The sequence below is a fragment of the Meles meles genome, chromosome 8, assembly GCF_922984935.1.
Source record: "Meles meles chromosome 8, mMelMel3.1 paternal haplotype, whole genome shotgun sequence".
Classification (NCBI taxonomy): domain Eukaryota; kingdom Metazoa; phylum Chordata; class Mammalia; order Carnivora; family Mustelidae; genus Meles; species Meles meles.
Window position 1 is genome coordinate 70,340,371 of NC_060073.1, and position 26,698 is coordinate 70,367,068.

A 26,698-nucleotide genomic window follows, 5' to 3' on the forward strand; every position below is an offset into this window, starting at 1 on the left:
CTTGAAACTTGAACGTTACTTTAAAGTTGTTACGAGGGGCGCCTGGGTGGCTCAGTGGGTTAAGCCGCTGCCTTCGGCTCGGGTCGTGATCTCAGGGTCCTGGGATCGAGTCCCACATCGGGCTCTCTGCTTAGCGGAGAGCCTGCTTCCCTTCCTCTTTCTCTGCCTGCCTCTCTTGTGATTTCTCTCTGTCAAATAAATAAATAAAATCTTTAAAAAAAAAAATAAAGTTGTTACAAAAGCAATCCCCATAACTCAACCCAGTGAAACAAACATAATTCCTATTTGCTAACAAAACACTGACTGTCAAGTCAGTTTTTGGATAAATGATGCAATGGGAGGCTCTGCTACTAACTCTCCATGTGTCCCAGAAAAATGATTCTCAGTCTTTATCTATAAATGACATAGTAGGAATCAATGGTCATATGGAAACTTCCAAGAATGTATGAAGTAGGACTGAGACATCTCGGTGCTAGCTCCAGTCTGATTCAGGGAGACTGTCATGATCCTACCACCACAGCTCCATCTCTGTCTCATGCCCTCCCGCACAGGCAGTATCCCCTCTTAAAGGGAGTTTGAGGCTTTGGAAAAGGAAACAGAGTAATATTAGGAATCACTAGGTCAAATGTCCAAGGATGACAGTCCTCTCTGATCTCTTGAGCAATCGTTTCATATTTTTCTTTTCTTTTGCTGTTGTTTTAAGTTCAGATTTTCAAAATCTCTCATCCGGAATACTGGAGTACCTTTCTCAAACACCTCCCACTGTCAGTCTTTGTCCCCTCCAATCAGTCCTTCTCACAGTTACCAGATTGATCTCTTGGAAATTTACTCCTGATCATTCACTTTCTTTTCCTCCAAGAAGGGAGGATTGAGCAGACAATGTTTCTAGTGGACACCACACTCGGTGGTAGGGGCACAAAAATGAGTAAGTCAGGACCTTTGCCAGGGAGTGACAGTTGGGCAGCAACACAAGTACATTCAGGGTGCAAGCCCAGGGGAAATCACTAGGTTGGGTTTGGTTCCAACCATTAAAATTCTCTGTCTACAGGATAAAGTCCAAGTTTCCTAGAAAATTTAAGGCACCAGAACTGATTTAAGTTTAACTTTCCACTTCTGAGTCCTTTTATTCCCCTTCATAAATTGTTGCTTGCAATGAAAGTAAACAATGTTCTCCCTCTTATGTATCTTGTATCCTATTTTTACCCCCATGTCTCCCCCCTTGCAAATTTTACTAATCCTTCAAGGTCTCCCCGCCCTCTCCACCACCAAAAGTCAAATTCTTCCAGCTTCTAAGCCATAATCTCCTCCTTTGAACTTCAGAGCAAGTTTCTTGTCCCTCTTGTTTAGTGTTAATCACTTATTTCCTGTGGGGATGCTTCTCTCCTCCAATAACACTAATTCTTCAGGACAGTGACTATGTCTTATTTGGCTTAGTCCACATTGCATGGCAAGCTCCTTAAACTGGCATCTAACAAAGGTTTATTGCATGACTGAAGGAACACACTTGCCAAGACTTGTCCCTCTGGCAGGCCACAATTAGAGGAAGTGTGCAGCCCCAAGCTCACTTCAGAGAAGTTCCTATCCAGAAACATGTACATCATTGGGGGAAGCAGCTTCTGCCTTTCAGGATTTAAGCTTATGCCCAACTCAGTTTTTGACAAAGCTAAACCCAATTCAGCATACTTCATTTTTCTAAAAATGCACCAAGTGACATGGTTTTAACAGGAAGAGGGCATGCTACCGTAAACAGATTATGGGCTTTGGAGTCAGTCAGACATGGGTTCAGATTTCTTTGTCTCTCTAAGCCTTGGTTTCTTCCTTCCTTCCCTTTTTTCAAAAAAAAAAAAAAATTATTTATTTATTTATTTATCTGAGTAAGAGAGAGCGAGAGTGCGTGTGTGTGTGAGCAGGGCAGAGTTGCAGAGCGGGAAGGAGAGACGGGGGAAAGAATCTCAGGTAGACTCTGTGCTGATCATGGAGCCCAGTGCAGGGCTTGATCCTAAAACCCTGAGATCATGACCTGAGCTGAAACCAAGAGTCAGAGGCTTAACCGACTGAGTCACCCAGGGGCCCCAACCTTAGTTTCTTTAAATCTGTGAAGAGGGAACAAATGATTTCCCTTCACATTTTGTTGTGGTGATTAGAGATGATGTGAGCTGTCTGAGTTTTTGCAACAGACATTCTTACTACTTGGAATAACATCTGTCACCACTCTTTTGTACCAGCCTGTGACCAAACAAGACTAGTTATTCACTAACAACCTCCTTTACTTTAGGAAGGACTTGCAGGGCAAAGGAGGCACTTACACGCTGCCTGCGGCCAGCATTCAGTAAGGCTCCTGATACTCTTTCAAATGTACTTCCCTTCTTTAAATTATAGGGATTTTTAAATAAAATGAAGCAAAATTTGGCAAAAATCACTAACTACTCATTGTTTTTTTCAATGGAGAACAGCTTGACTGTGAAGATTATATAATTTCCTAAATGTCTCAGTAAGTAACAGAATGGCTGATTATGAAATTGATGAAAAAAGGTAAAAGACTAATGAAAGAAATTAAGGGAGTGATTATGTTTTCACCAGAGGCTAGGCTGAGTGGAGACTCATTAGGAATTAACTGACATTCTCAGGGAAGCCTGCCTGCATTGGGATCTGGGAAAATGAGATCGTCCTCAAGGAGACCCATCTAAACAAATGGGTGCTTTGGGCTTAGGGGTCTGGGTAGGCTGGAAGGATGTGGGTTACTGACACAATTGTCCACTTGTCTTAGCATGTGTAGACACAGACTTTGCGTAGGTACATAGAGTGGACTGAAAGGCTAGGCACTTTGTTTGCGGCAGATGAGAACTTTCAATGGAGAGCCTCTGATCTCCTCCTGGATGTTCTCAAAATTCAGTGTGCTTCCAAGCTCAAACCAGGCTTTCCATACAAGCTACCTGACCATCCAGACCTTCCTGGTGAGTTCCATTTTCTACACCTACCACTACAGCAACCACACTTTCCATCTGGTATCCCTGATCTGCTTGGCCTAACTCTAACATGCCTCCAGTTTCCACCTTCATGTTCATGCTGTATCCTATATGTGGCGCACTCCTACTCAGACTTCAAGATCTTGTTTGAGTACCACTTTCTTTTGGAAGCTTTCTCTCTTACCCAAGGCATGATTGGTAACTGTCCTTCTCCTGACTTCCAACAAAATACAGTGTGGAGAAGTGGACATTCTGTGGTCAAAATGTTCTGAGCGCAAACCTGACACTTGTACTTGTTAGCTGTGTGATCTTAGGGAAACTAGCTCATGTTCTTGAGGCACAGTCTCCTGATACTTCAAATAAAGCGGTTAATTCCCTAAATTTCTGAGGATCATCAGTGATACTGTATTGCCAGGCTTTCTTATATTTCTCTTTGTGAGCTCCTTGAAATAACAGACCTTGCATTTTTAATTACTTTGCTATCCTACAGGGCATCTAGCACAATGCCTGCTGTTTTCCAGCATTCAATATTTTTTTTTTATTTATTTTTTTTATTTTTTAATTTCTTCCATTTTATTTATTTTTTCAGCGTAACAGTATTCATTCTTTTTGTACAACACCCAGTGCTCCATGCAAAACGTGCCCTCCCCACAATATTTTTAAATCAATGGATAGTTCTGGAACAATAACCCAAGCACAGATAGGTCAATTAAAGTCTAAGTTCTATGAAGTGCTCTCTGGTCATTCCTATACACATTAATTTGAATTCACATAGCTTTTTTTTTTTTAATATATTTTATTTATTTGACAGAGAGAAATCACAACTAGGCAGAGAGGCAGACAGAGAGAGAGGAGGAAGCAGGCTCCCTGCGGAGCAGAGAGCCCGATGTGGGGCTCGATCCCAGGAGCCTGGGATCATGACCTGAGCCGAAGGCAGAGGCTTTAACCCACTGAGCCACCCAGGCGCCCCTTCACATAGCTCTTATATGTACTACTAAGGCCATTGTTACAACCCGCTTCATCCATACTAACTGATTTTTAAGCTTCTCCAGGGCAGCAAGCATGGCTTTCCCTTTGAATTAATATTTCACAATGTGTTAATGCCAGCTTATGATAGGTTCCTCAAATATCCCATTCTCCTTCTCATTCCAAGGAGTTTTCTACTTCAGTTTATTTTTTTAAAGATTTTATTTATTTATTTATTGAGAGAGAGCACACACAAGCAGGGGGAGGGGCAGAGGCAGAGGAATAAGCAGGCTCCCTACTGAACAGGGAGCCCAGTGCAGGACATACTGAACAGGGAGCCCAGTGTAGGACTCCATCCCAGAACCCTGGGATCATGACCTGAGCTGCAGGTAGGTGCTTAACCGACTGAGCCACCCAGATGCCCCTTTTTCCTCAGTTTATGTTGAGTTTACCCCTAGATGCCAGACTGAGGTTTTTGTAATAATAACGAAGTTCTGCAGTCCATGTCGTTGGCTCAAGGTGAGTGGCTTTTCCTGACCCAACTTCTCAGCTCTCCCCACAGTGGTCTTTCTCTTTCTTTAGCACACTTTCTCTTCATTGTCTTTTATTTTTTACTCTAAGCAAGAGTCTTCTCATTGATGTATTATACTCAGGGGGATTTGGAAAACTCTGATTTATCATTTCTTAACTCCTAGGTTCATGGAGAATTACTTCTGGGAGGCATCTTAAAAATCATTGAACCTAGGGACCTCAAACACAGAACAATTCTCAGTGTTGGCTAGGGATGAATAGTCAATCATGGCGTATTTTTTTTTTCTCCTGCTGAGGTCATACATGATCTCAGAATCATTTTATGCAAAATATTCTAGGTAGAAATTATCAATCAACAAGAAACTATCAATCCATTATCACAACCAATTCACCTTATAGGAAGTGAAACTTGCCTGACATCCTTGCTGTAGTTCAAAGCTGTTATTTTGCCAATGAGGCCCAAAGAGCAGTGGTGAATTAATAATAAACTCAAACTAGAATCCAACTTACTTGACCCTCATGACTGTGGTCCAGGCTTTCCCTTTCCACATGGTCACTGGTCCTCCTTCAGTAGTCATTCAAGTCCTAGAATTTATAGTCTATTTTCTTGGCATTACCTAATAGTATATGACAGATTAAAAAGCACAATATACATGACTTAGCCTTATCAAAAAGACATCTGAGCTCTCATAGATGTTATAAGCTCTTGAAGAGAAGGGCCTTTGTTTCACTTTGCATCTTTCACAAGTTCTAGCCCTGTGTCTGGCATATGGTAGGTATTCAACAAAAATTCTCTGATATATGTTCAACTACATATATGAGACAAACAGGAGCTCTGTCTTTAAATTCTCACTAAGAATCAGTGAAACAGTATTTATTTGAAAGGACTCCATGCATGCTGACACATGCTCTCACTTTTTTTCTTAAGAGGGACACCTTACGTCTAAATAAGTTCTCGTTTCACCTGAATATTTTAGGGGAAAGTAAATGTAATGTCAATGACTGGGCTGCCCTGTGACACTTCTACTTCAAAATATGAGGAGCAGTGTTGTGATTTGGGGCTCAAAAGCCCTGAGGAATGATAGCCTTTCTTCTTTTTGTTTTTCATGGTGACATCAATTGACCATAACTCTGTGTGATGCTCAGAAGCCAGAGTTGTTAGGAGGAGAGAAAGATGAAGGAAAGGAGATGAAGAACAAGAGCATAGGAAGAGAGAAGGGTAGGCAGGGGGCATTATGATTGTAAAAGCTGCATAAGCCTCAGCTGACATCATACTTAATGGTCAAAGATAGAATGCTTTCCTGTTAAGGCCAGGAACAAGGCAAGGATGGCTGAACTTGCCACTTCTACCGAATATTGATCCACAGGCTCTAACCAGGGCATTCAAACATAACAAAGAAATAAAAGTCATCTAGATTGAAAAGAGAGAGGTAAAACTCTCTTTTTATACATGACATATTTTGTGTGTAGAAAGTGCTAAGGAATCTACCCCCCCCCAAAAAAACACCAACCCCCCCCAAAAAACCCCTATCAGAACTAATAAATAGGTTCAGCAAGGAGGAGGATATGATTGATATACAAAATAATTAATTTCTATATACTTGAAATGAACAAAAATCAAACTGAGAAGACAATCCACGTGTAAAAAAAATGAAGAAATTGGAATCCTACTTCATACATATACAAAAACTAACTCAAAATGGATCAAACACCTAAATGTAAGAGCTAAAACTATAAAATTTTTAGAAGAATATATGGACTTTATCAAAATTAAAAACTTTTGTGAATCAAAAACTAGCAAGAGAGTGAAAAGACAACTTACAGAATGAGAGAAAATAATTAAAAAGCATACATTTGATAAGGAATTGATTTCCAGAATATATAAAGAATTTCTGTAATTCAACAGCAACAAAAAAGCCCAATTTAAAAATGAGCAAAGGATCTGAATAGACATTTCTTCAAAGAGGGTTTAGAAATGGCCAATTAGCACATGCAAAAATGCTCAACACCAGTAGTCATTAGGGGAATGCAAATTGCAATTACAATGAGATACCACTTCCAACCAAATAAGCAGAAAGACACATAATAACAAGTGTTGGTGAGAATATGGAAACATTGGAACATTTATACACTGATGTTGGTAATATAAACATGTATAACCATCTTGGAAAACAGTCAGGAAGTTCCTCAAAACATGAAGCATAGAGTTATCATAAGACCCAGAAATTCTACTCTTAGGTATATACCCCATGGAAGTAAGAACACTTGTCTACAGAAAAATGTATACACAAATATGCACTGCAGCATTATCCATAATAGCCAAAAAGTGGAAAGAACCCAGATGTCCATCAACTGAAGATGGATAAATTAAATGAGATGTATCCTTACAATGGGCTATTATTTGGCAATGAAAATAAATACTCATATATGTCATATCTGTGCATGAGAACATTATGTGAAGTGAAAGGAGCAGTCACAAAAGACCACATAGTATACAATTCCATTTATATAAAATATCCAGAATAGGCAAATCTATAGATAAAAATAGTAGTTGCCTAGGGTTGGGGAAGGTGGAGTTGGAGGTGTGGTTGGGGGCCATGGGAAGTGATGGCTATAGGGTTTCTTTATGGGGTGGTCAATGTTCTCAAACTGATTGTAGGGATGACTGTCTAACTAAATATACTAAAACCTCTGAATGCTGTACTTTAAACTAGTGAACTGTATGGTATGTGAATTTTAGCTCACTAGAAGTGTTATTAAAATAGATACATGTGCACGTAATACTTTAATTTTGGTGATTAAATTTCACTCATTAATTCTATGTCTGTCACAACAATCCATGTATTCACTTAGATGATCCATATATATATTTCCATGACAACTGTCTTAGTTTAAAATATGTTAACAGACTACACAGATTTGTGAAGAGCAGGTAGGTATCTTTTATGAAATCCGTCTTTTTAAGACATTTAATTTAAAAGAAAAAATTAAAGAAATGAAAACACTAAGCTATCTTTTTCTTCTTCAGTGTAATCACTACATCACCTTCATCAACATATCATTTCTGTGGACCACTGGCAGGTTTACCCCCAGTATTTAATATATGTACCGCAAAGCTACTTCATCAGAGATTACATTATTACTTTTAGCAGTATATTTATAACAGTATGCTCCTGTCTGGTAGCTCCATCATTTCTTTGCTATTGAAAGCCTGAATGTTAATGATAGCTAAACCCTAGGCAGTTGAGAGAACTTAGTAATTCGATTATTTTGTACCTACCCCTTTTGAATCAATCACTCCAGGTTTCGCATTAAACTTCACTGTCTTCAACCGGGCACGCTCCTTTCTTTCCACCCTAAAGAAAATTGAAAATAAAGAGCTGATTGCACGGCAAGGCATTTATGAGTAATTTCCTTACTAAATGAAGAATCTCTCTTCCTACAGCTCAAATACAATGTGACCTAAAGTATTCCCGCTCCTTGGTTTGGTATAAAAAGTCTTGCTATGTGGTCTCTAAGAGGCTAACACATCCCTTGAAACTTCTGTGTGATGTATACTGAGAGTCATAGTGATTGGAAGAAACAAAGAGGGAGGAAAAACCATTATTTGTTACTTAAATGCCTGAATAAGTCAACCAAAAATCTATTACAAGAAATTACAGTCCACAGAGATGAACACCTATAATGGAGACTAAATAAACTTCTTCCCTCTCCTCTGTCCCCTCTGCATACCTCATCTCTCCTACTCTTTTCTTTTGGTTTCCTTTTTCTTCCCTTCCCTTTAGTGATGTGAGGGTATTCACCTTCACCTCAAAATCAAACATGTCATAGGTCATCCTGAATTTTTTCCTTTTCCCCAATGCTACTCTCCTGTTATCTCTACAGATTTCGTCATTGTACCTGACACTTCATTCATTCAACAAACACTCATCAAGTGTCTATCGTGTATCATATAAGGAGCTGGGGAACAAAGGAAAAAAAGAAAAAAGAAAAAGAAAAACCATGACTGCAATCAACACCCAGGAATGCGCTCCTGGTAGGAACAAAGTCATAAAGAGACTGATAATGCTGCACAGAAAGACTCCTGACAGCAACGGGGGGAGCGGTAGGGGGACATCTATCTCCTTGAGAAGGAGGGGTAGAAAGCATTGGAGTCAGTTTCCTGGAGGAGGTGTCAATTTATGTGATGCTTGAAGGACGAGAAAGAGCTTGTTGGCAGGAAAAGTTCAGGGAGAATTTCCCAGATAGGAGACACATACTATGACCCAAAGATAATAAGCAAGTGAGAGATTGTGGGAAGATTCTGCTATAGGGTTATATACAGGATGGGATGTAAGAAAGTGAGGTGGTGGGGCCTCCTTACAAAATATATCCATCCACATTAAGGACTTGGGCTTTTTCCTTGGGGAATCCTCATGAGTTCTGAGAGTATAGAAAGCAGAGAAGTGATCAAATGGGTTAGCACTGGAATAAATGACTGTGGTGGAGGAAGAAGACAGGCTGGAGGAGAGAAGGGACAATGGGAATCAGGAGTTCTGTTGAGAAGTTACTGCCACAGCCCAGGCAAGAAATGACAATGAGGTGGAAGGGAGGGAAGGGCTTGAGAAACAGTAGTAAAGTAAAATTGGTAAGACATGTGCCCGTTTGAAGGATGGGGTTAAAAGGGCGCCTGGGTGGCTCAGTGGGTTGAGGCCTCTGTCTTCAGCTCAGGTCATGATCCTGGAGTCCCGGGACTGGGTCCCACATCAGCCTCCCTGATTGGTGGGGAGTCTGCTTCTCCCTCTGACCCTCTCCCCTCTCATGCTCTCTCTCTCTCTCTCATTCTCTCTCAAATAAATAAATTCCTTTTTTTAATAGATTTTATTTATTTATTTGACAGACAGAGATCACAAGTAGGCAGAGAGGCAGGCTCCCTGCTGAGCAGAGAGCCCGATGCGGAGCTCCATCCCAGGACCCTGAGATCATGACCTGAGCTGAAGGCTGAGGCTTTAACCCACCTAGGCACCCCAAATAAATAGATTCTTTTTTTTTTTTTCCATTTTATTTATTTTTTCAGCGTAACAGTATTCATTCTTTTTGCACAACACCCAGTGCTCCATGCAAAACGTGCCCTCCCCATTACCCACCACCTGTTTCCCCAACCTCCCACCCCTGACCCTTCAAAACCCTCAGGTTGTTTTTCAGAGTCCATAGTCTCTTATGGTTCGCCTCCCCTCCCCAATGTCCATAGCCCGGGAGCGGGCAAATAAATAGATTCTTAAAAATAAAAAAAAGAGGTAAAGAGAAGCTAATTATCTCCTTGATTTTTTGTTTGCTGGAGTCTTTCCAGTGAGACATGATTACTCCTTCCTTTAAATACCACAGGATTTATTTGTATCTTCATGTTGGTATCATCTCTTGTTTCCTTGTGTTTATTTTCCCAGCGCACACACAAAGCTGGATGTTCCTTGAGGGCAAACCCACATGTCACTCAGCAGCATCCTGGAGCAAGTCCTCAATAAACTACTGTTCACTAAAATAATCCTTCATGCGTTGTTCTGACTTGACGGTTTGTTTAAATATGGCCAACTCAAATTTCAAAAACGGGGAAAGAAAAGAGAAGAAAAACTCTGAATCTACAGAAATTAATGGTTTATAAAATCTAAGCTATTCATAGATCAATAATTAACAACATATTGCTTTTTAACTGAGAGCTCTTTTGTGTTCCCAGTTGAAACACAGTGCAGATCGGGGTTTCTATAGTTACAGAAACAGAGTTTCAGAATATATTTTGGTGCGAGAGGAGAGTATCTGAGTGGAAACAGCCAAACAAAAATTTTCATATCTTAACCTCAGATATTAAAGCAATATGTTCCACTGAGAGTTTCTACATACAACAGTTGGGAAGAGCACCAGGAAGACTTCAGGGAAGGTAAGCTGCCAAGTGGAGAGATGCTCACTCAGAAAATGCCTGTTCTGAGCAACTTCAGCTCTTCTTGGTGTTAATCCAAGTGCAAATGGTAATTCATATTCATCTCTTCGGATCCTTCTAAAACTGCTCTTACAACCCTGACTTTATCCTGGCTTCTTTGTATTAACCAGGATAATTATGGGAAACACTAGTACCTTGGACGATGCTAACATGACACACGGAGGCTCCATGGTTTTTGATCAGGCTCTACAGAAAATTCTGCACAAATCCACAGACCTCACAGGGGTCCAAAACAAAAATGAGGCTGAAGTCAGGATTCTAAGAACTGTTTGGATAAAGCATTCTAATTTTTACCCCCTGGTTTCCAAGGTCACCCTTTTCAGATTTCTTCAGAAACGTCCCTATTAGGCCATCTTTAGTGATTCATCTCTTCCATCTTCACAGGGTTTCAAAGAATGTTAAGTCAGATGGACACACACACACACACCTATTATTTGCTATGGTTTATTAATCTTCAAACAGGCAACAGAAAAGAAGCCACAATTTTTAAAGTATTAATCGTAGGTGGCCTGGTTTTGACTCACTCATAAACGAAGTCAGAAAGTTTTGCTTTCTCTTGGGGTTGGAAGTTTCATAAATGATAATAATGATAATGTAAGTGTTGGCCGAAGTTTTAACATATAATTATTAGTGAAAAATTCCTGTACATTTATATCCTCTCATTTGCTTCTCACAATAACCAAGTGATGTAGGTATTACTGACCCCCATTTGATGGCTGGGAAAGCTGAGACTTGAAGCTTGCCAAGTTTAAAAAGTGGTAGAAATAGGGCCTGAACATACAGCTGCTAAAAGCTAACCTGAGTGTCTGTTCACGATAGCACAATAGCACTCAGGATCTTCCATGTCTCTCTTCTGCAGTGGGAATTCTCAACACAAATGAGATTTTGGATGAGTCATACACAGTTTTAAGGCCAATACAATTCTTCAGAAATCTGTATTACGTTTTTCACAAATGATAACCAGCCTTCTCCATTGCATCCCCATATCCCAAATGTCCTGAATTAAATAAACCATAACTAAATGCAAGCATATAATCACTTACATAACACCATACTATAACAGGCTAGGCTTTACAATTTTTTTTTTAAAGAGAGTGAGAGCTGGGGAGAGGAAAGAGGGGCAGAGGGAGAAGAAGAGAGAGAATCCTAAGCGAACTCCATGTCCAGTGTGGAGCCCAATGAAGGGCTTGATCTCATGACCCTGAGCTGAAATCAAGAGTCAGACACTGAACGGACTGAGCCACCCAGGTGCCCCTGGGCTTTAAAATTTAGAATAAATTTTAATATTGAATTAGGTTAGGTAAATGACTGTATGCAGCATTATACATATTGAATTATATCATAAATACTGAATTACTTTCTCTCCTTGGCAGTCTTTTTTGCATTCACTATAACCCCATCATAGTTTTGCTTTCCCATCACGGGGCCCATCTTGATTAACTCTCTCAGTGGTAGGTGGCTGTGGCTTGTTTTATCCTACCTACCCTAACCCCTTCCTTTCTTCTGATGCTTCTTGGGATGTAGGTGGATAATTTATTGCTCAAATGAGAGTCAGGGCTGGCAATAAATAAGTCAGCGCTCTGAATAATGGTGTGCTCTTTCAAGAACTAAAAGCTCAAATACAAAGAAAGGAAAACACCTATCATTTGAATGTATACAAAGTATTCGATGTTGTCCTAAGCACTTTGCCTATATTACCAATAACTGCACAGTGATCCAGGGCTTAAGATGGAGCTGGGCATACAGCAGGAACTTCAAGAATCTTTGTTGAATAAATGAACGAACCAATGAGCAAATGCATGAATAAACCCTCAAGGAGGGTTCTTGACCTGGTTGTGAAAATTGAGGCTCAAGAGTTAACTGACTTACCCTCAAATAGTGTTTTCAATAAAAAAATTATTTACCAAGTCATGACTTTTTCACTTGGTAAGAATCTACGTAAAGTTTAGCATCACCTTCTCTATGTATGTTACTAAGTAAGACTCCTTCAGCAGAAGTAGATGATATTAAAGCCCACTAGCCTTTACCTAAGGGAATGGCCGACCATCTGTATAGAAAGACTGAATCGAAACGAGAAGTACTGCCTTACTTCTCTCACACTCAAGAGGCAAGCAATTAATTAGATTGTTTAAGCAGAAATAATCCTCTCCACCCCAGTTTGGTCACTGGCCAAAATACTGAAAATGTAAACTGGATGGCAAAATCTGAGTAATCGCTTCTGACAGTTAGCATCTCCAGGGAGTACCAAATGGTCATGCTTCCACGAGCCCAGTGGTCTCCCTCTGCCCTCTCACCCATTTCCCATCTGGCATTTTCAGGTCCTGGCCAAACACATAATGAGGTCAGGCTTGGAGCACTGGATGGTGGGATAATCATTTAGCGCTGGGTGTTGCTGTGCCCGTGCTCTGCAAGGATGGAAATGCCACCCACGTGACTGGCCACAGGCTCTCTGTGAAGGTTAGGTGAGTAAAGCTTCATGCAGTGCTAGCGACAAACCTGTCCTGAGAGCCCAAGGGACCATGAGTATGGGGCAATGAATAAAGACTCCGATTAAAAGACTGTGGAACAAATCATATCTTGGCCACTCACAAAAACTATGTAGTCTCAGGAAACAGCAATTCTAGGCGAAGAGCCCAGGTTTTGAAATTATACAAGTCTGGGCTGGAATCCTGCATCTGCCACTTATCATCTCTGTGAGTCAGGGCAGGTCATTCAGCCTCTTAGGATCTCAGGATTTATGTTGGTAAACTGAAAGTATTGACAGACTTCAAAAAATTACAGTGAATGTTAAAGAAGATAATACAAAAATTGTTTAGCACAGTATCTGCTACATATTAAGAACTCCTAATTGATGATTCTAATGGACTCTTGGTATAGTGGAAAGCCATGTGGGCTTGCTATCAGAGAGACTTGGGTTCAGCCAGTGGTTGGTTGTGCATCCGTGGGCAAGTTACTTGACTTCCTGGACCCTCAGTTTCCCTACGAGGCTTTTGTGAAGATGAAATAAAATTCTGTATTTGAAAGTACTTGCCACCATACAGGGTTGGTGCTATTATCAGATGGAATTTGTCCCCTGTTGGCTGTCCTTTCATATCCCTTGACCCCTACTATGGACTGAACATGTTGGCCTTCATGAGTGGGATTAGTGCCTTTATAAGAAGAGACATGAAAAATAATCTCTCTTTTAGCCATGTGAGGGTACAGCAAGAATGCAATCCGTGAACCAGGAAGAAGGCCCTCACTGGGTATCCAAATAACCAGTGCCTTGAATTTGGGCTCTCTAGGCTTTCAGAACTATGAGAAATGAATGTCTGCTGTTAAAGCACCCAGTCTACGGTTTGTTATGGCAGTCCAACACCTTTAGTTACTGTGAGTCCTCATTAACGTAATCACAGTGTGGCTGTGCCTTTGTCACAGGTTTAGTCCCACAAACATGTGACTCCATATGGGCTCCAGTGACCCAATGACAGTGCTTGGCATACAGACACTGCTCAAACCATGCTTGCTGATTTAAATTTTGCCAAGTCTTATTTTTGTAACTTGGGGAGGAAGGATTGCATGTAAGTTTAGGGTATCAATTCTACGGGGGGGCCTGGGTGGCTCAGTTGGTTAAGCATCAAACTCCTTCTTTAAAAAAAATATTTTATTTGTCAGAATGAGAGAGAGAGAGAGAGAGAGAGAGAGAGAGAGCATGAGCAGGGGGAGGAGTGGCAGGGAGAGGGAGAAGCAGGCTCTCCACTAAGTAAGGAGCCCAAAGCAGGGCTCCATCCCAGAACCCTGGGATCATGACCTGAGCCGAAGGCAGATGCTTAATTGACTGAGCCACCCAGGCATCCCTAAGCATCCAACTCTTGATTTTGGCTCAGGTCATGATCTCAGGGTCATGGGATCGAGGCCCACGTTGGGCTCCACGCTGGGTGTGGAGCCTGCTTAAGATTCTCTCTCTCCCTCTCCTGCTGTCCGTTCCCCCTCCTAGTTTCTCTCCCCTTCACTAAAAAAAGAAAAAGGGGAAAAAAGGAGCATCAGTTCTGTAGCCTGGATTCAAATCTCGGTTCTGCTACTTACTAGTTGGGCAATTTCAGGCAATTTAATTAACCCCTCTATGCCTCAGTCTTCTGATTTGTAAAATGCACATACTACTATAACATCTCTCAAAGGGTTGTAATGAGGTTTAAATGAGTTCATTTTAAAGGGCTTAGAACAGTGTCTAGCATGTTCCAGGAGTGTTTCAACTAAACTTTCTTCACCATCTTCAAAAAAAGAAAGAGGATGGAAATAATCTTCATACCCTCCATCACGGTTTCATTGGGATGATTAAATGGGATTATCCATAGAGAAGCATTTTTGTAAAGGATCAAGTCATGCCCTGATGTTATCCATTACAAGATTTCCCCAGACTAGTTCTACTAGCCGAACTGTACTCAGAAAATGGCTAGCAAGGAATTAAAGACTGAAAAATTTAACCCCAGTCTAAAAGTAAATCCTATTTGTACCATCTCCCACGTATTCAGAGCTAGAGTTGTAAATGCTAAATGTAGTGTGAAACGAGAAAGCCCTGCAATAAGAACTCTTTGTAGGGTAGGATTATAAATGATTTTTACTTCTTTTTTATACTTCTCAAAATTTTTCCACTTTCCTACAATGAAATGTGCTATAGAAACATCTAAAATAATAATATTTTTAAAAAGATTTTATTTATTTATTTGATAGACAGAGATCACAAGTAGGCAGAGAGGCAGGCAGAGAGAGAGAAGGAAGCAGGCTCCCTGCTGAGCAGAGAGCCCGATGCGGGGCTCGATCCCAGGACCCTGAGATCATGACCTGAGCCGAAGGTAGAGGCTTAACCCACTGAGCCACCCAGGTGCCCCTAAGATAATAATATTTTTTGAAAGGATTAAATTCTAAGGAGAAAAGTTGACAGAAACTCATTTATAGCCATAAAGACACACACAGACACACACACATGCACGCACACATGCATACAGATAACATTCACGAGATAGAATGCAAATAAATATCAACATTAGAGTTACTAGACAAACTTCTTTTTCAGGCGTGTTGTAGTGTGTTTGTTAAGATGGTTTTTATCCAAAATAGGAAAGATAACCAACTTAAGAAGGACCACCAGGAGGTGGAAAATTGCCTCAAGAGGAACAGCACTGAGAATGTTCCTTGGGGGGAAAATGAAGTATAATTGAACAAATGAAGGGCTATTGACAAGGCTGATTAGAATCACAGAACTTCTGGGTTGGAAAGGGCCTGGAAAATTGCATAGTTCAACTCTCTATCCAAAGCTTGAATCCCTTTTATTATATTTCCTGACACCAGACCTTCTGTTATCAGAATCACCCGGAGGGATTTATAAACAAATAGAGATTTCCAGGACCCACACCAGATGGATGGAATTAGAGTATTTGTGTGTGTGCATGCACGTGCGCGCACACACACACGTGTGCACACATAGAGGAGAGGCTCCGAGAGGGAGGAAGCGGGAACATATAAGCTTTTATAATGCTCCCTTGCTATGAAAACCACGGTTCTGGTTCACTATCTTCCCACGTAATCCATACCATCTCCACACAGCTCTGACTGGTAAGAGAGTTCCTTTAAAATGAGCTGAAATCTCTTCCCACATAGCTTTCCTTCCTCCGCTCCGCTTCTATCCTTGGGGCCATGTTCAGTAAGATAGCTCTTTCTTCTCAGAGCAGCAGCTCAGACAGCTCTGATGAATTAAATCAAAGCAACCTAAAATGTATGTTGTCTTGACTCTTTTTATTTTTTAAGTAAATGGAAATGGAAAAACAGAATCTAAACTAGTGTTGAGAGTCACTGCTTTGAATGTATACCCTTTGAGAAACCCTACAAGCCAGAATACAAATCCAGAATGTCCTCTCAAAGCAATGTGAGGTAACTATTGTGGAGCCCAGAGGTTTAAAAATTTTTAATAATTTTTTTATTAACAGATTTTATTTATTTGTCAGATAGAGAGAGACAGAGACAGGGAACATACAAGCGGGGCAATGGCAGGCAGAGGAGAAGCAGGCTCCCCGCTGAGCAGGGAGTCAGACACAGGATTCCGTCCCAGGACTCTGGGATCATGACCTAAGTCGAAGGCAGGTGCTTAATGGACTGAGCCACCCAGCTGTCCTGAACCCAGAAGTTTAAAGAGACCCCGAGAACTGTGTGCTGGTGGGCGATCCACACAGGGGCACAGAAGACAGGGAGGTTCTCTCGAGTTGCCGTGGCTTCTTTGTGACTCCTCCCCGCTAACGGTGAGGGAGCCGCTGTGTGACAGTCAGCCTGCTGCCCTCTCCCTGCATTCCTTTTAGGGCTGTGCGGCCACAGGCAGAGAAGGATGGGGGACCAGTCTTCTCTGGGGTACCAATGTCCCACAGAGTGATTTTTGGGGTAAGCGACACCTTCCTACTTCGGTTTGTGTTGGCTCAGTCGCTGGGTCACAGCATGAGAGTGCTCAGCTTCACTGAGGACTCTTCACAGAGGTATTTGGGGTGTTTGGACAGAAGAAGAAAAGGCCTTGGAGAAACCTGTAGTTTGAGAAAAGTTGGGGGAGTGCCCTGAATAAACGTTCTTCCTGACTTTAATTTCATAACCGTATCTCTTTCCTGGCGGTACGGACAACAATGTTTCAGGGACAGTATCTTGGTGCCAAAAAGAGACTCATGGGAAGGAAAGTTCCTCCTGGGTCATGATGACTAGAAGCTGCTGGGACGCATGAGGGAGTTGGCTGTTCCAAAGTACATTCCCACCTAGCTGAAGAAATGTTTAGAAGAGAAAGAGCATGGTACTCTTGACTCAGGAAACACATACAGAACTAAGTATCTGACTGAGTGAAGGTGGGAGTTGTGGGGTCGGGGCGAGGGGGAAACAGGAGTCACGAAAACAGTAAAAAACAGTTATAAACCCAGTCTCAGGCCTCACCACATGTTCGAGAGCTCATATCCCAAGCATGTCAGTTTGGAATGAAGGTTTTTAGTTTGTCTCCCATCAGTGCTTCAACATAATGCATGGTGGGACCTTTGCTTAGGAAACTGAACTTCACTGGGCTTCATCTGACCTTTCTGTAAAGTTATCTGGTAAATGCGAACCTCTGGAATAACAGCTGAGTGTGTAAGTCAGCGTACTGACAAGATAATCTCAAACGTGTGGATGCTGGTCAACGGTTTAGGAAGGTGGTGTAAGCAGATACCCTTTCTTTCTGCCTTACCACAGCCACCAGTTTTGGTAAAACCTTAATATGAGAAGAGTGAGAATATTTAATTCATGTCACCTGTCACCCTTGACAATTTCCCCGCAGACTATCCCACTCAAATGGTTATTTTGTGAACAGTTTGCCATATCTTTATCTTCCCTCATTTCCACTCCCCAGATTGCTTAAAAGCAAACATTCTAAAATAGAAAAGGCAATTTTACCTCCGTTTGCTGGGGATGACCCCCATCTCTTCACTGTCGCCCTCCAGCGTGACTCTCCTGGCTTGCCACCACTCATCATCAGAGGCGTTGATAACATGGAGAATATCTCCGTATTTAAAACTAAGTCCTTGACTTGGCAGCCCACTGTCCTTGCTCTTGTCATAGTCAAACATGGCTCTGTAGAAATGGCAAGAGAGAACGTCGTTAGGAACCTCTGCAGCACAGATTTTGAATTCTCCATTTTGATTACCCCCTCTTGCCCTGAGAATCCTTCATCCGTTTGGTACCAACGCTGAGGACTGACTCTCAGGATTTCAGTCTACATCCCCACTACTGTGGGCACAAATCAACATTAGTTCCTGCTTCTCCTTGGAGGCTGCAGGGGCAATCTCCGGACCTCTAAAACTGGGGTATTGTTTCTTTTCTTGGAGACCATCCTATGCAGCAAAGTGATAATGGGAGATGTGGCAAAGGGAGCTTAGTACCCGAGATTTTTTTCTTCCCACTACAAATGTTAAAAGTCACTACAAAGAAGGAAATAATGAAGAGAAACATGAGCATCTTTCTGAAAGAAGCATTTTGTGTTATGAGCAAACCCTCTCAGATGTTATCAGTCCATACAAGTCTTTTTTTGGAATGGAAAAAAATGGTAACAACTTAAATGTCATCCCATCGGGGACTGTGATCCTTCCACTCACTGGACTATCGGGCCGTTACTGAAGTCGAATGGTTGCAGTTCAATCCCTGTAGTGTACACCTGAAACTAATATAATGCTGTATGTTCACTATACCGGAATTCAATTTTTTGTAAGAAAGAAAATGCTATTAAAACCACAAGAACATAGAATAAGAAAATAAACTGAATGGTGGCAGAAATTAATCCAATGACATGAATAAGTGCTCAAAATGCAATAATGAAAAAAATATAATGACACCCATGTTTACATGTGTGTCTACAGATAGATCAAGATTATATGAATAAGACAAATCTTTTTGCTTGCGAGGAATGCTAAACCTACCTCAACCTCCCACTCATCACTCTGAATTGTAATTCTTGCTTTATGTACCATGTTTCCTTCACCGAAGAGCACATGCTGAGCCTTCGCTAAGCCAAACAGACAGTAACATGTATACATTGGTGGGGTGGGGGAATTGCAAAGAGAACTAGAAGGATGACCAAGACCTTAGTAGCTAGGTTACCTTAAGTAGCTGACAATTTGTATCAAATCTTACATTGTTTGCTTTCTCTTCTATATCTCCGCTACAAACCACCACCACACATACAGCGAGCACGCACACATACACACACACACACCCCCCCCACACATACAATTTCTCAAGAGAAGCAGATTTTGCCACCTCCCTGCTAATTCCCCTTTGATTCCACTCTGGTAATTTCGTTTGAGTGTAACACTATGCAAGCAAAACTAGAGAGATCTGGGGAACAGGTTTTTTCTAAGATCACTGAAGACCAAATATGGTTCTTTTCCTTGCTTCATTTTTCCCCCTCATTAAAAAAAAGTCACATCTGCTGCCATGGCAACCAAAAAGAGCTGAAGACAGCAGGTTGAGCTCAGATACTGTAGGAAAATTTGAATTACTTGCAACACAGCTCCTTCTTCTACTAACTCTGTCCCTAAATCATGGCATCGGGGGAGAGTTTCTCGGTCGAAGCTCCCGGAATGACTCACTTCCACCTTGACCACCTGCATCTTCCCCACTGAAGACTTTGGCTAAAGCTCCACCCAAGCAAAAAGGGGCCGACAGAGGGCAGAGGCTCACTTCGGACGCCGTCACTTCTCTGGCTGGGCGATTTGACATAAATAAATTAGCACGCCAGAGCCACAGGTTTTTGTAATGCAAAATGAGTCCAATAACTACATTCACACGGAGCTGCTGTGCACATTAATAAGACATATGAGGCTCCCAGCTCATGGGAGGTGCAGTGCAGCAGCTGGAGCGTAGGGGTTAAGAATACGGGCTCTGAGGTCACACTGTTAAGAGTCCTTTCCTGGTTCTACCACTTCTTGCCAGTCATACAGCTCTTTATCCACATAAGCTACTTCACCTTTCTTAGGCCTCAGATTCCTCATACACACCAGCAATGATAACAGTACCCCCACCATGAAACCGCTGTATGGATGACATGTAACCTAAGGTAATACCTGTAAAATAAAGCATGCACGGCAATGCCCGGCACACAGGGATAATCGTCAACTATGAACGGTCATTATTATCTTGCCTTTCCCCTATGAGTGGATATTTACACAAATCCTTTCTATAGATTCTACTCTGTGCAAAAGAGAGTTAACACAGCAAGCTTGAGACTGCTCTCCTTAAAAAGACATGCCCACAAGGATGGCTTTTGGCTGACATCTGGGAAATTAGATTTTTGGGAAGGTTCTCACTATTTCCTATTAGGAATGGCTCACCACGCCTAAACTGTTTGTATAAACAAGCTTTAAGCAGAACATCTGCTTTTCCTCTGTGAGTCTGGAATCATGATATGGGCCAGGCAGACAGTGACTACATGATCAGCCTCCAACAAAAACCCTGGACTCTGAGTCTTTAATGAGCTTCCTCAGTAGAGGACATTTTACACCTGGTGTCACAATTTGTTGCTGGAGAGATTAGGCATGTGCCATGTGACTCCACTGGGAGAAGGCTCTTGGAAGCTTGTGACCAGTTTCCTCTGGATTTTGTCCCTCAATCCTTTCCCTTTGCTGATTTTGCCTTGTATCCTCTTGTTGTAACAACTCATAGTCCCCAGGATGATGAGGCTGAATCCTGTGAGCCCTCCTAGTGAATCACTGACCCTGGGGGTTGTCTTGAGGGTCAAAAGATTGCAAATCATTTTCACATATACTACCTCATTGGTACCTCAATCCATTCCAACAAAGAAGGTATGAAGGAGATAGTATTATCCCGTTTTTACAGATGAGGGACAGACTAACCTCAGCATGCAAGGGTCAGCAACCTCAGGCTGGAGTTTTGGTCTTCTGCTCTGGAGTCCCAGGGCAATGCTCTTAACTTTGTCCCCCACTCCCACCCCTGAGTCTGAAAGGTGGTGACAAGGTGGCAAGGACAATGACCATGAGGGCTACCACCACTTATGCTCGGATTAGGTATCTTGGCACTTTGTGCTGTTGTCTTATTTGACATCATAAGAACCTGAAGGTAAAAATTAGTATCCTCATTTTATAGGTGAGGGAAAGTGGCTCAGGACATTAAAGTACCTGCCCCAGGTCATGTGTATGCGCGTGATAGAGACCGCAGTGAGAATACGCTCCAAAATCCACATTCTAGGACATGTCATCGTAAGGCTGTTTCCCAGCCTGTTTGTCCTCGGGCCGTGCTCACAATTCAGCAGTACCAGGAACTCTTCATCTCCCTTCAAGGCTGACCACTCTCCCCCACCTCCTGCCCCCAAGTCCCCGAAGCTCCTTACTGCTCAGTTCTTGTCTCAGTATTTTTTTTTTTTTTTAATCTTACAAGTCTTTGAATCTCTGGTTTAGCTCCAGGCTCCTTCTGGATGTAAAGTGTGGGGGAGTGGACGGAGAAAAGCCATCAGGAAAGCTGGCAGATGGTCACCAAGAAGGCAGGGTTTAGGGTCGGACTGCTTGAGTTTGCAACTTTTTAACCATGTGATCTTAAGCAAATTACTTAGCTTCTCTGGCCTTGAGGTTTTCTGAATTGTGAAACTGATCTATAATAACACCAAACACTTCAAAGAGTTGTTGATTAAATGAAATAATATATGGAAGTACTGTGACACCAGCTTGACACAGGCTGGGCTCAACAAATGGTGGCTACTATTACTACTATAATTGTTTTTCTGAAAATGGGCTGGTCTTGAATAGGGGATCTGGGTCCCCACTGTGCCACTTAGTAGCCGTCTTGTGGACTGTGTATAAAGACAGCTACAATACCTCTCTATCCTCTGAGTCCAGTACAGCACTGGGCACAAAGTAGATGTTCACCATGGTTCTGTGGAAATGTTTCAGACAAACTCTGAAAGCCCTGCTTCTCTCAAGCCCGTGTCCCCATGTGTAAGGGAGGGGAGGAGAGACTGTTTCTGGTGGTCAGACATTCAATCTACTGTGTTTCATTCCATTCCCAAGAATCCCCGAGGGAAGGTTCCCCCTCCTGCCTTCAGTGACAGGTGTCCCCAAAGAAGGGGCTCAGTAACATGTGTCTACCCATTTCTCTTATCTTAGACAATCTGCCCCTCTAGGAGTACACTGATTTCAGACTTGTCGGGTCCCTGAAAACAAGCAGCTGGTATTATTTCGGCAGCTTCTGGCTCCTTTGGATATTAATGGATCTTCATGTCTGGGGGAAATGCTACAGTGCCCCATCACCTAATTTAAAAAACGATAAGCTGTTTTTAATTTGCTTTATGTGCTAATTCATCACAGCAACTTTTATAAAATGCCATTAAGACTTACACTTTCCACCCAGGGTGCTTTTAACAAGTCCATTAGACAAGTAGAATTAGAGAGGAATAATGCAACATCTCTCCCATCCCTCCTGGCCCTCCTGCATTTCACCATGTGCTGGCCCTTTGCCAACTGGGGAAGTCCAGGAAGGGGGGCAAAGCAGCTGCTCACCCTCATGGCTGTGCAAACATATGGGGAGATACCTGAGCACCTGATGGAAATTGCACTGAAGTGCCCCACAATGTGCTAAAGACTTTGGAGCTATCATCTCATTCAATGTACTGGGCAGGCAATGCAGCATGTGGGTTATAAGCCAAGCTTTGGAGAGAGAAGAGACCTCGGTTTACATCGCAACTCTGCCACTCCTAGTTGTGAATTTGGGACACGTCACCTAACCTTCTTGATGATCTCTTCACCACAGATGACTATTCCCTCAGCTATGAAATGCAGAGAATGATGGCATTAACTCAAAAGATTGTTAAGAAGAACCTACCATAGGGTAAAGCCTGCAAAAGGCCCAACACCCACAGAGAAGGAGTTCCATTTTGTTATGATTTCTGACGACAATCTTGCCACGCCAGCGTTTTTTATCTCATAAAGGAAATGAGACCCGAAGAGATGAAGTGAAAAAAAAGCTATTTAGTAGCAGAACCAGGATTCAATTATAGATAGATGTGCCGGAATCAAAAGCCCATGCTCCTGGCCGTAGAATTCAGCTTGCAATTCCTTACAAGGAATGTTGTGCTTAGACCACATCTCCAGAGATTTCATGATTTGGTGGTGATCGCATTTATAATGACACCATGGACTCGATGTCAGGAGAGAGATATGAGCAGTTTATGGATGGCACACAGTTCTCATAACTGCCCCACAATGCATGGATTAGCCTTATGTCTCAGATGAGGAAATACAGACTTCCGTCACTGAAGCAACACGTCCAGGGGCAAACCAGCTAGCACATGACAGGGCAGGACAGAGCGCAAGACCTGTCTGCCTCCAAGACCTGTGGACTTGCTTCACCAACCCATGTGTTGTTTCTGCAAGCAACCCTCTCCAACCAAAACCAACCTCATTTTCTATTGAGCTTAGGCTGCAGTAATATTTAATAATCATGGACCGCAAGAGCACGCATGTTTTCTATATTGGGCAGAGAATCAAGTTCTGGATGAACCACTTCGAGGCCGTTATAGCAGAGAATCACAGGAGTGAAGAGAATCCCCAGGACCGTACCACTAAGAACTGGAAAAATTTCTTGATGTGTCTTATGGTTATTGAAGATATGGTAGGGAAAATAATTCCCTAACTGCTTCTCCACAAGGATGTCTACACCTTAATCCCCAGAACCTGAGAATATGTTATCTTCTGTGGCAAAAGTGATGAGAGAGTATCCCTGACTATGTGGGTGGGCTCAACCCAATGATATGAGTTCTTAAAAGTAGAAGAGAAGGCAGAAGAATAGGTCAGAGAGATGCACCATGAGGGGTACATGGTGGCCATTGCTGGATTTGAAGACAGAGGAAGGTAATTTGTCGAAGCAGCAACAGCAAGCTAGTAACAGAGGACAAGAAAGAGGATGATTTTATAGAGGACAGGTAGAAGGCAAAGACCACCAGCTGGATGACTCTGCCAAAGATTCTTTGGAATAAAAACAACAACTCAGCAATAATAGTAACAGCCCACTGAGTGCCTATTGTCGGCCAGCCACGTGCAAAGTACCTTTGTGCTACATAATGTCATCTTACTGAGTCCTCGTAAATAGTGTGACATGTAAGTATGATTATTCCTACTTTGCAGATAAAAAATTTAGGGCTTTAATCTCTTACTTCTACTTTAACCAATTTTCACAGAAACCCTATGAGATAAATATTATTTGTTCCTATGTTCCTATGTTCCTATGGAAGAAGCAGCTTTTTTCTTCTCAGAAGTTGTAAAGCACTCTGCTTGCACCTTTTTTGGGAAGCCTACACTGTCTAGTCTTGAATGGGAATGTGTCTCACCTCCTATACTGGATTAAAGCCACTGAAGGTCAAGGGCTCCCAGGTCCAGCCTCTGCACAGTCCTTGGAGACGCTTTCTAAATGAACAAACCAACCATCAGCTGCACACCTTCTGTGCAGTGAACTTGTTTGGACTGGAGAAGCCTTTGTTTCCATGACAATGTTAAGACCCACAAAGAGTGCTTGGACTCAATTTCTTTCCCTCCAGAAGTTGAGGCTTCTGCTTGATTAGAGGTTCTCGCCTCTCTATGCAGCAGGAGAAAGAAGAGCTGTGGAAGATAAAGCCTGCTCTCTACTCCATGCAACTGTTCCATTGCTAAGGTATGCAGCTGAGGATAGTGCAAAGAAGTGTAGATATTGGAGTGAAGAGACACATTCAAGTGAGTCCACCTCTTTCTACCTGAGCATCACTGGGATTGGTCCACAACCAATCTGAGCCTTGGTTTATTAATGAATGAGCTTAATCATCCCCAGGTCTCAGTACACTTGGAGAGATTTAATGAGATGACATCGGAAAAACTTTTAGCACACCAATTTCCAATCAACAGCTCCTTTACTTCCCCTCTTCCCCTCACCAGGAATGAGCAAGTTATTTCTATAAGTGTTGGCAGGAGGTCCTAATACAGTGTTCTTAAAATACAACATAAAAATACACATGCAGTTAACTTTCTCAAAACATTTTCCTGCCAGGGGGATGTGGGAAAGGGATCTGCACTGGGAGCAGACAGATTTGACATTTAGGTGCTACTATTTTAGAAACCAGCCATTTCCAATAGTTTTTTCCTTCTTCAAAGCATTCATTTGCGCCCTCATGAATCAAACAAACAAACAAACAAACAAACATCTCTTAAGAACAGAGATGGCATCCTGGACGTACGGAGAAGCTGGGACAGAGTGAGGAGAGGGCGCTCTTGTTCTGGCTTCAACGTAATCTCACCATGTGATCTCGAGTAAGTTACTTAACCTCTTTGGGCTTCAGCTTCTATGTAATCAACAGGCACAAAGCACTTTTCTAAAGCATGTTTCAGCTGTCATGTTCTATGCCTTTGTCTTGCAAGACACTGTGGGGAAATCAGGTCAACTTTCCACATGGCTGATAGGATGTGTGTCTCCTAGGATTGTGTCTGCCTTGTGAAAGTTGTTCTGCTCTGTGCCATTTCCTCCGTCAATCCTGAACCTTTTCTCTTCCCTCCACCCTCACTGGGAGTTAAAGGTCCCTCTCCTAGGCTCTTAAATCACATTGTACTATGATTTCTAATCTTTGAAAATTCTAGTTTGTATATGCATGGGGGACAGGGGAGGTTCATATTCCTGCTGTCCCTAGGGCCTACCACATAGCAGATATCCAAAAAAAGTTATTTTCTGTTATTACATTTGTTGCCTCTACTTCTCGTAGGGCGATCTCTGGACTTCAGTTGGGTACATTCTTTCTTTCTTTTCTTTTTTGGGGGTACATTCTTTCTTCTGAAGGCACGGACAACTGGACACAACAGGAAAGCCTGAGCAGCATCCAGCATTGGCTTCCCTGCCCTTCTTGGGAGATGATGAAGATCCACACAATGTTCCTGTCTCTCAAGTCTGAACGTATTCATCTCAGGGTAGAAGGAAACTCACAGCTCTGTACTGATTACTCTTCTTGCCTCCTCGAGAAATCCTACATATGCCTGTGGATTGGTCATCATATCTAGGCTGATGGAGGTCTAGTGTGGCCACTCAATTATCCATCTGTTTCAATAAGGAATTGCTCTTAGTGAAAAGGGGTGGCTGAATCCACCCGCCTGAATCGGTGTTAGTGGATGAGAACACATTAGCCTCCGTTGATCCTTGCTAAGAGGGCTCTGACCAAGATGCTGTCTGTCAGTGATTACTGAACACACAGTAGGCCTTACAATGTGCCAGGCACTGCTCTAGGTATTTCTTATCTGTGATTTAAGAGATTTTACTCCTCAAGGTACAGGTTTTGTTTCCAGCTGATAGAAGGGTAAGTGCACCACGCGCCATGGACTCTGGTACCACATGGGTCATGCCATTTTGTCATTAATAACCTTATAAGGCAGGTTTGTGCTCTGTAAAGATACACTTCTCTTCATGCCACAGTTTCCTTCTATGTCTGGAGGGTATTGGGAAGCTGTCAATTTCTACTGCACCCAAGGAATCAGGCAGTCACTGTCATGACTAAAGATGGACCTAACTGGGCACCAGCTAGAGGTCCTCACAGCCTGGGCTTCTCCACAGCTGTGGCATTTTGATGATAATCAGGGAAGAAGCATGACTTCCAGGGGCAACAATTCTTTCTCTCAGTCTCTCCTGAGTCACCAGCACTCCCCGTCCCCTAGGGACACAGTGTTAGCAGACTTCCTGTGTCCAGAGGCCTGTGTGCTGATCATTTCAGACAAGG

The 26,698-nt window shown here is 42.3% G+C and overlaps 1 protein-coding gene across 15 annotated transcripts in view; it reads right to left on the reverse strand.

Annotated features, from left to right (window-relative positions):
• The window catches only part of DLG2 (discs large MAGUK scaffold protein 2), a 1,573,258-nt gene that overhangs the window by 53,344 nt on the left and 1,493,216 nt on the right, over window positions 1-26,698 (reverse strand). For all 15 annotated transcript variants that reach the window (XM_046015622.1, XM_046015636.1, XM_046015625.1 and 12 more), the window contains 2 exons: window positions 17,866-18,042; window positions 7,744-7,819 (listed from right to left, as the gene is read on the reverse strand). In XM_046015622.1, coding sequence (XP_045871578.1) covers window positions 7,744-7,819; window positions 17,866-18,042 — 253 coding nt within the window. The remainder of the gene's footprint in view (window positions 1-7,743; window positions 7,820-17,865; window positions 18,043-26,698) is intronic.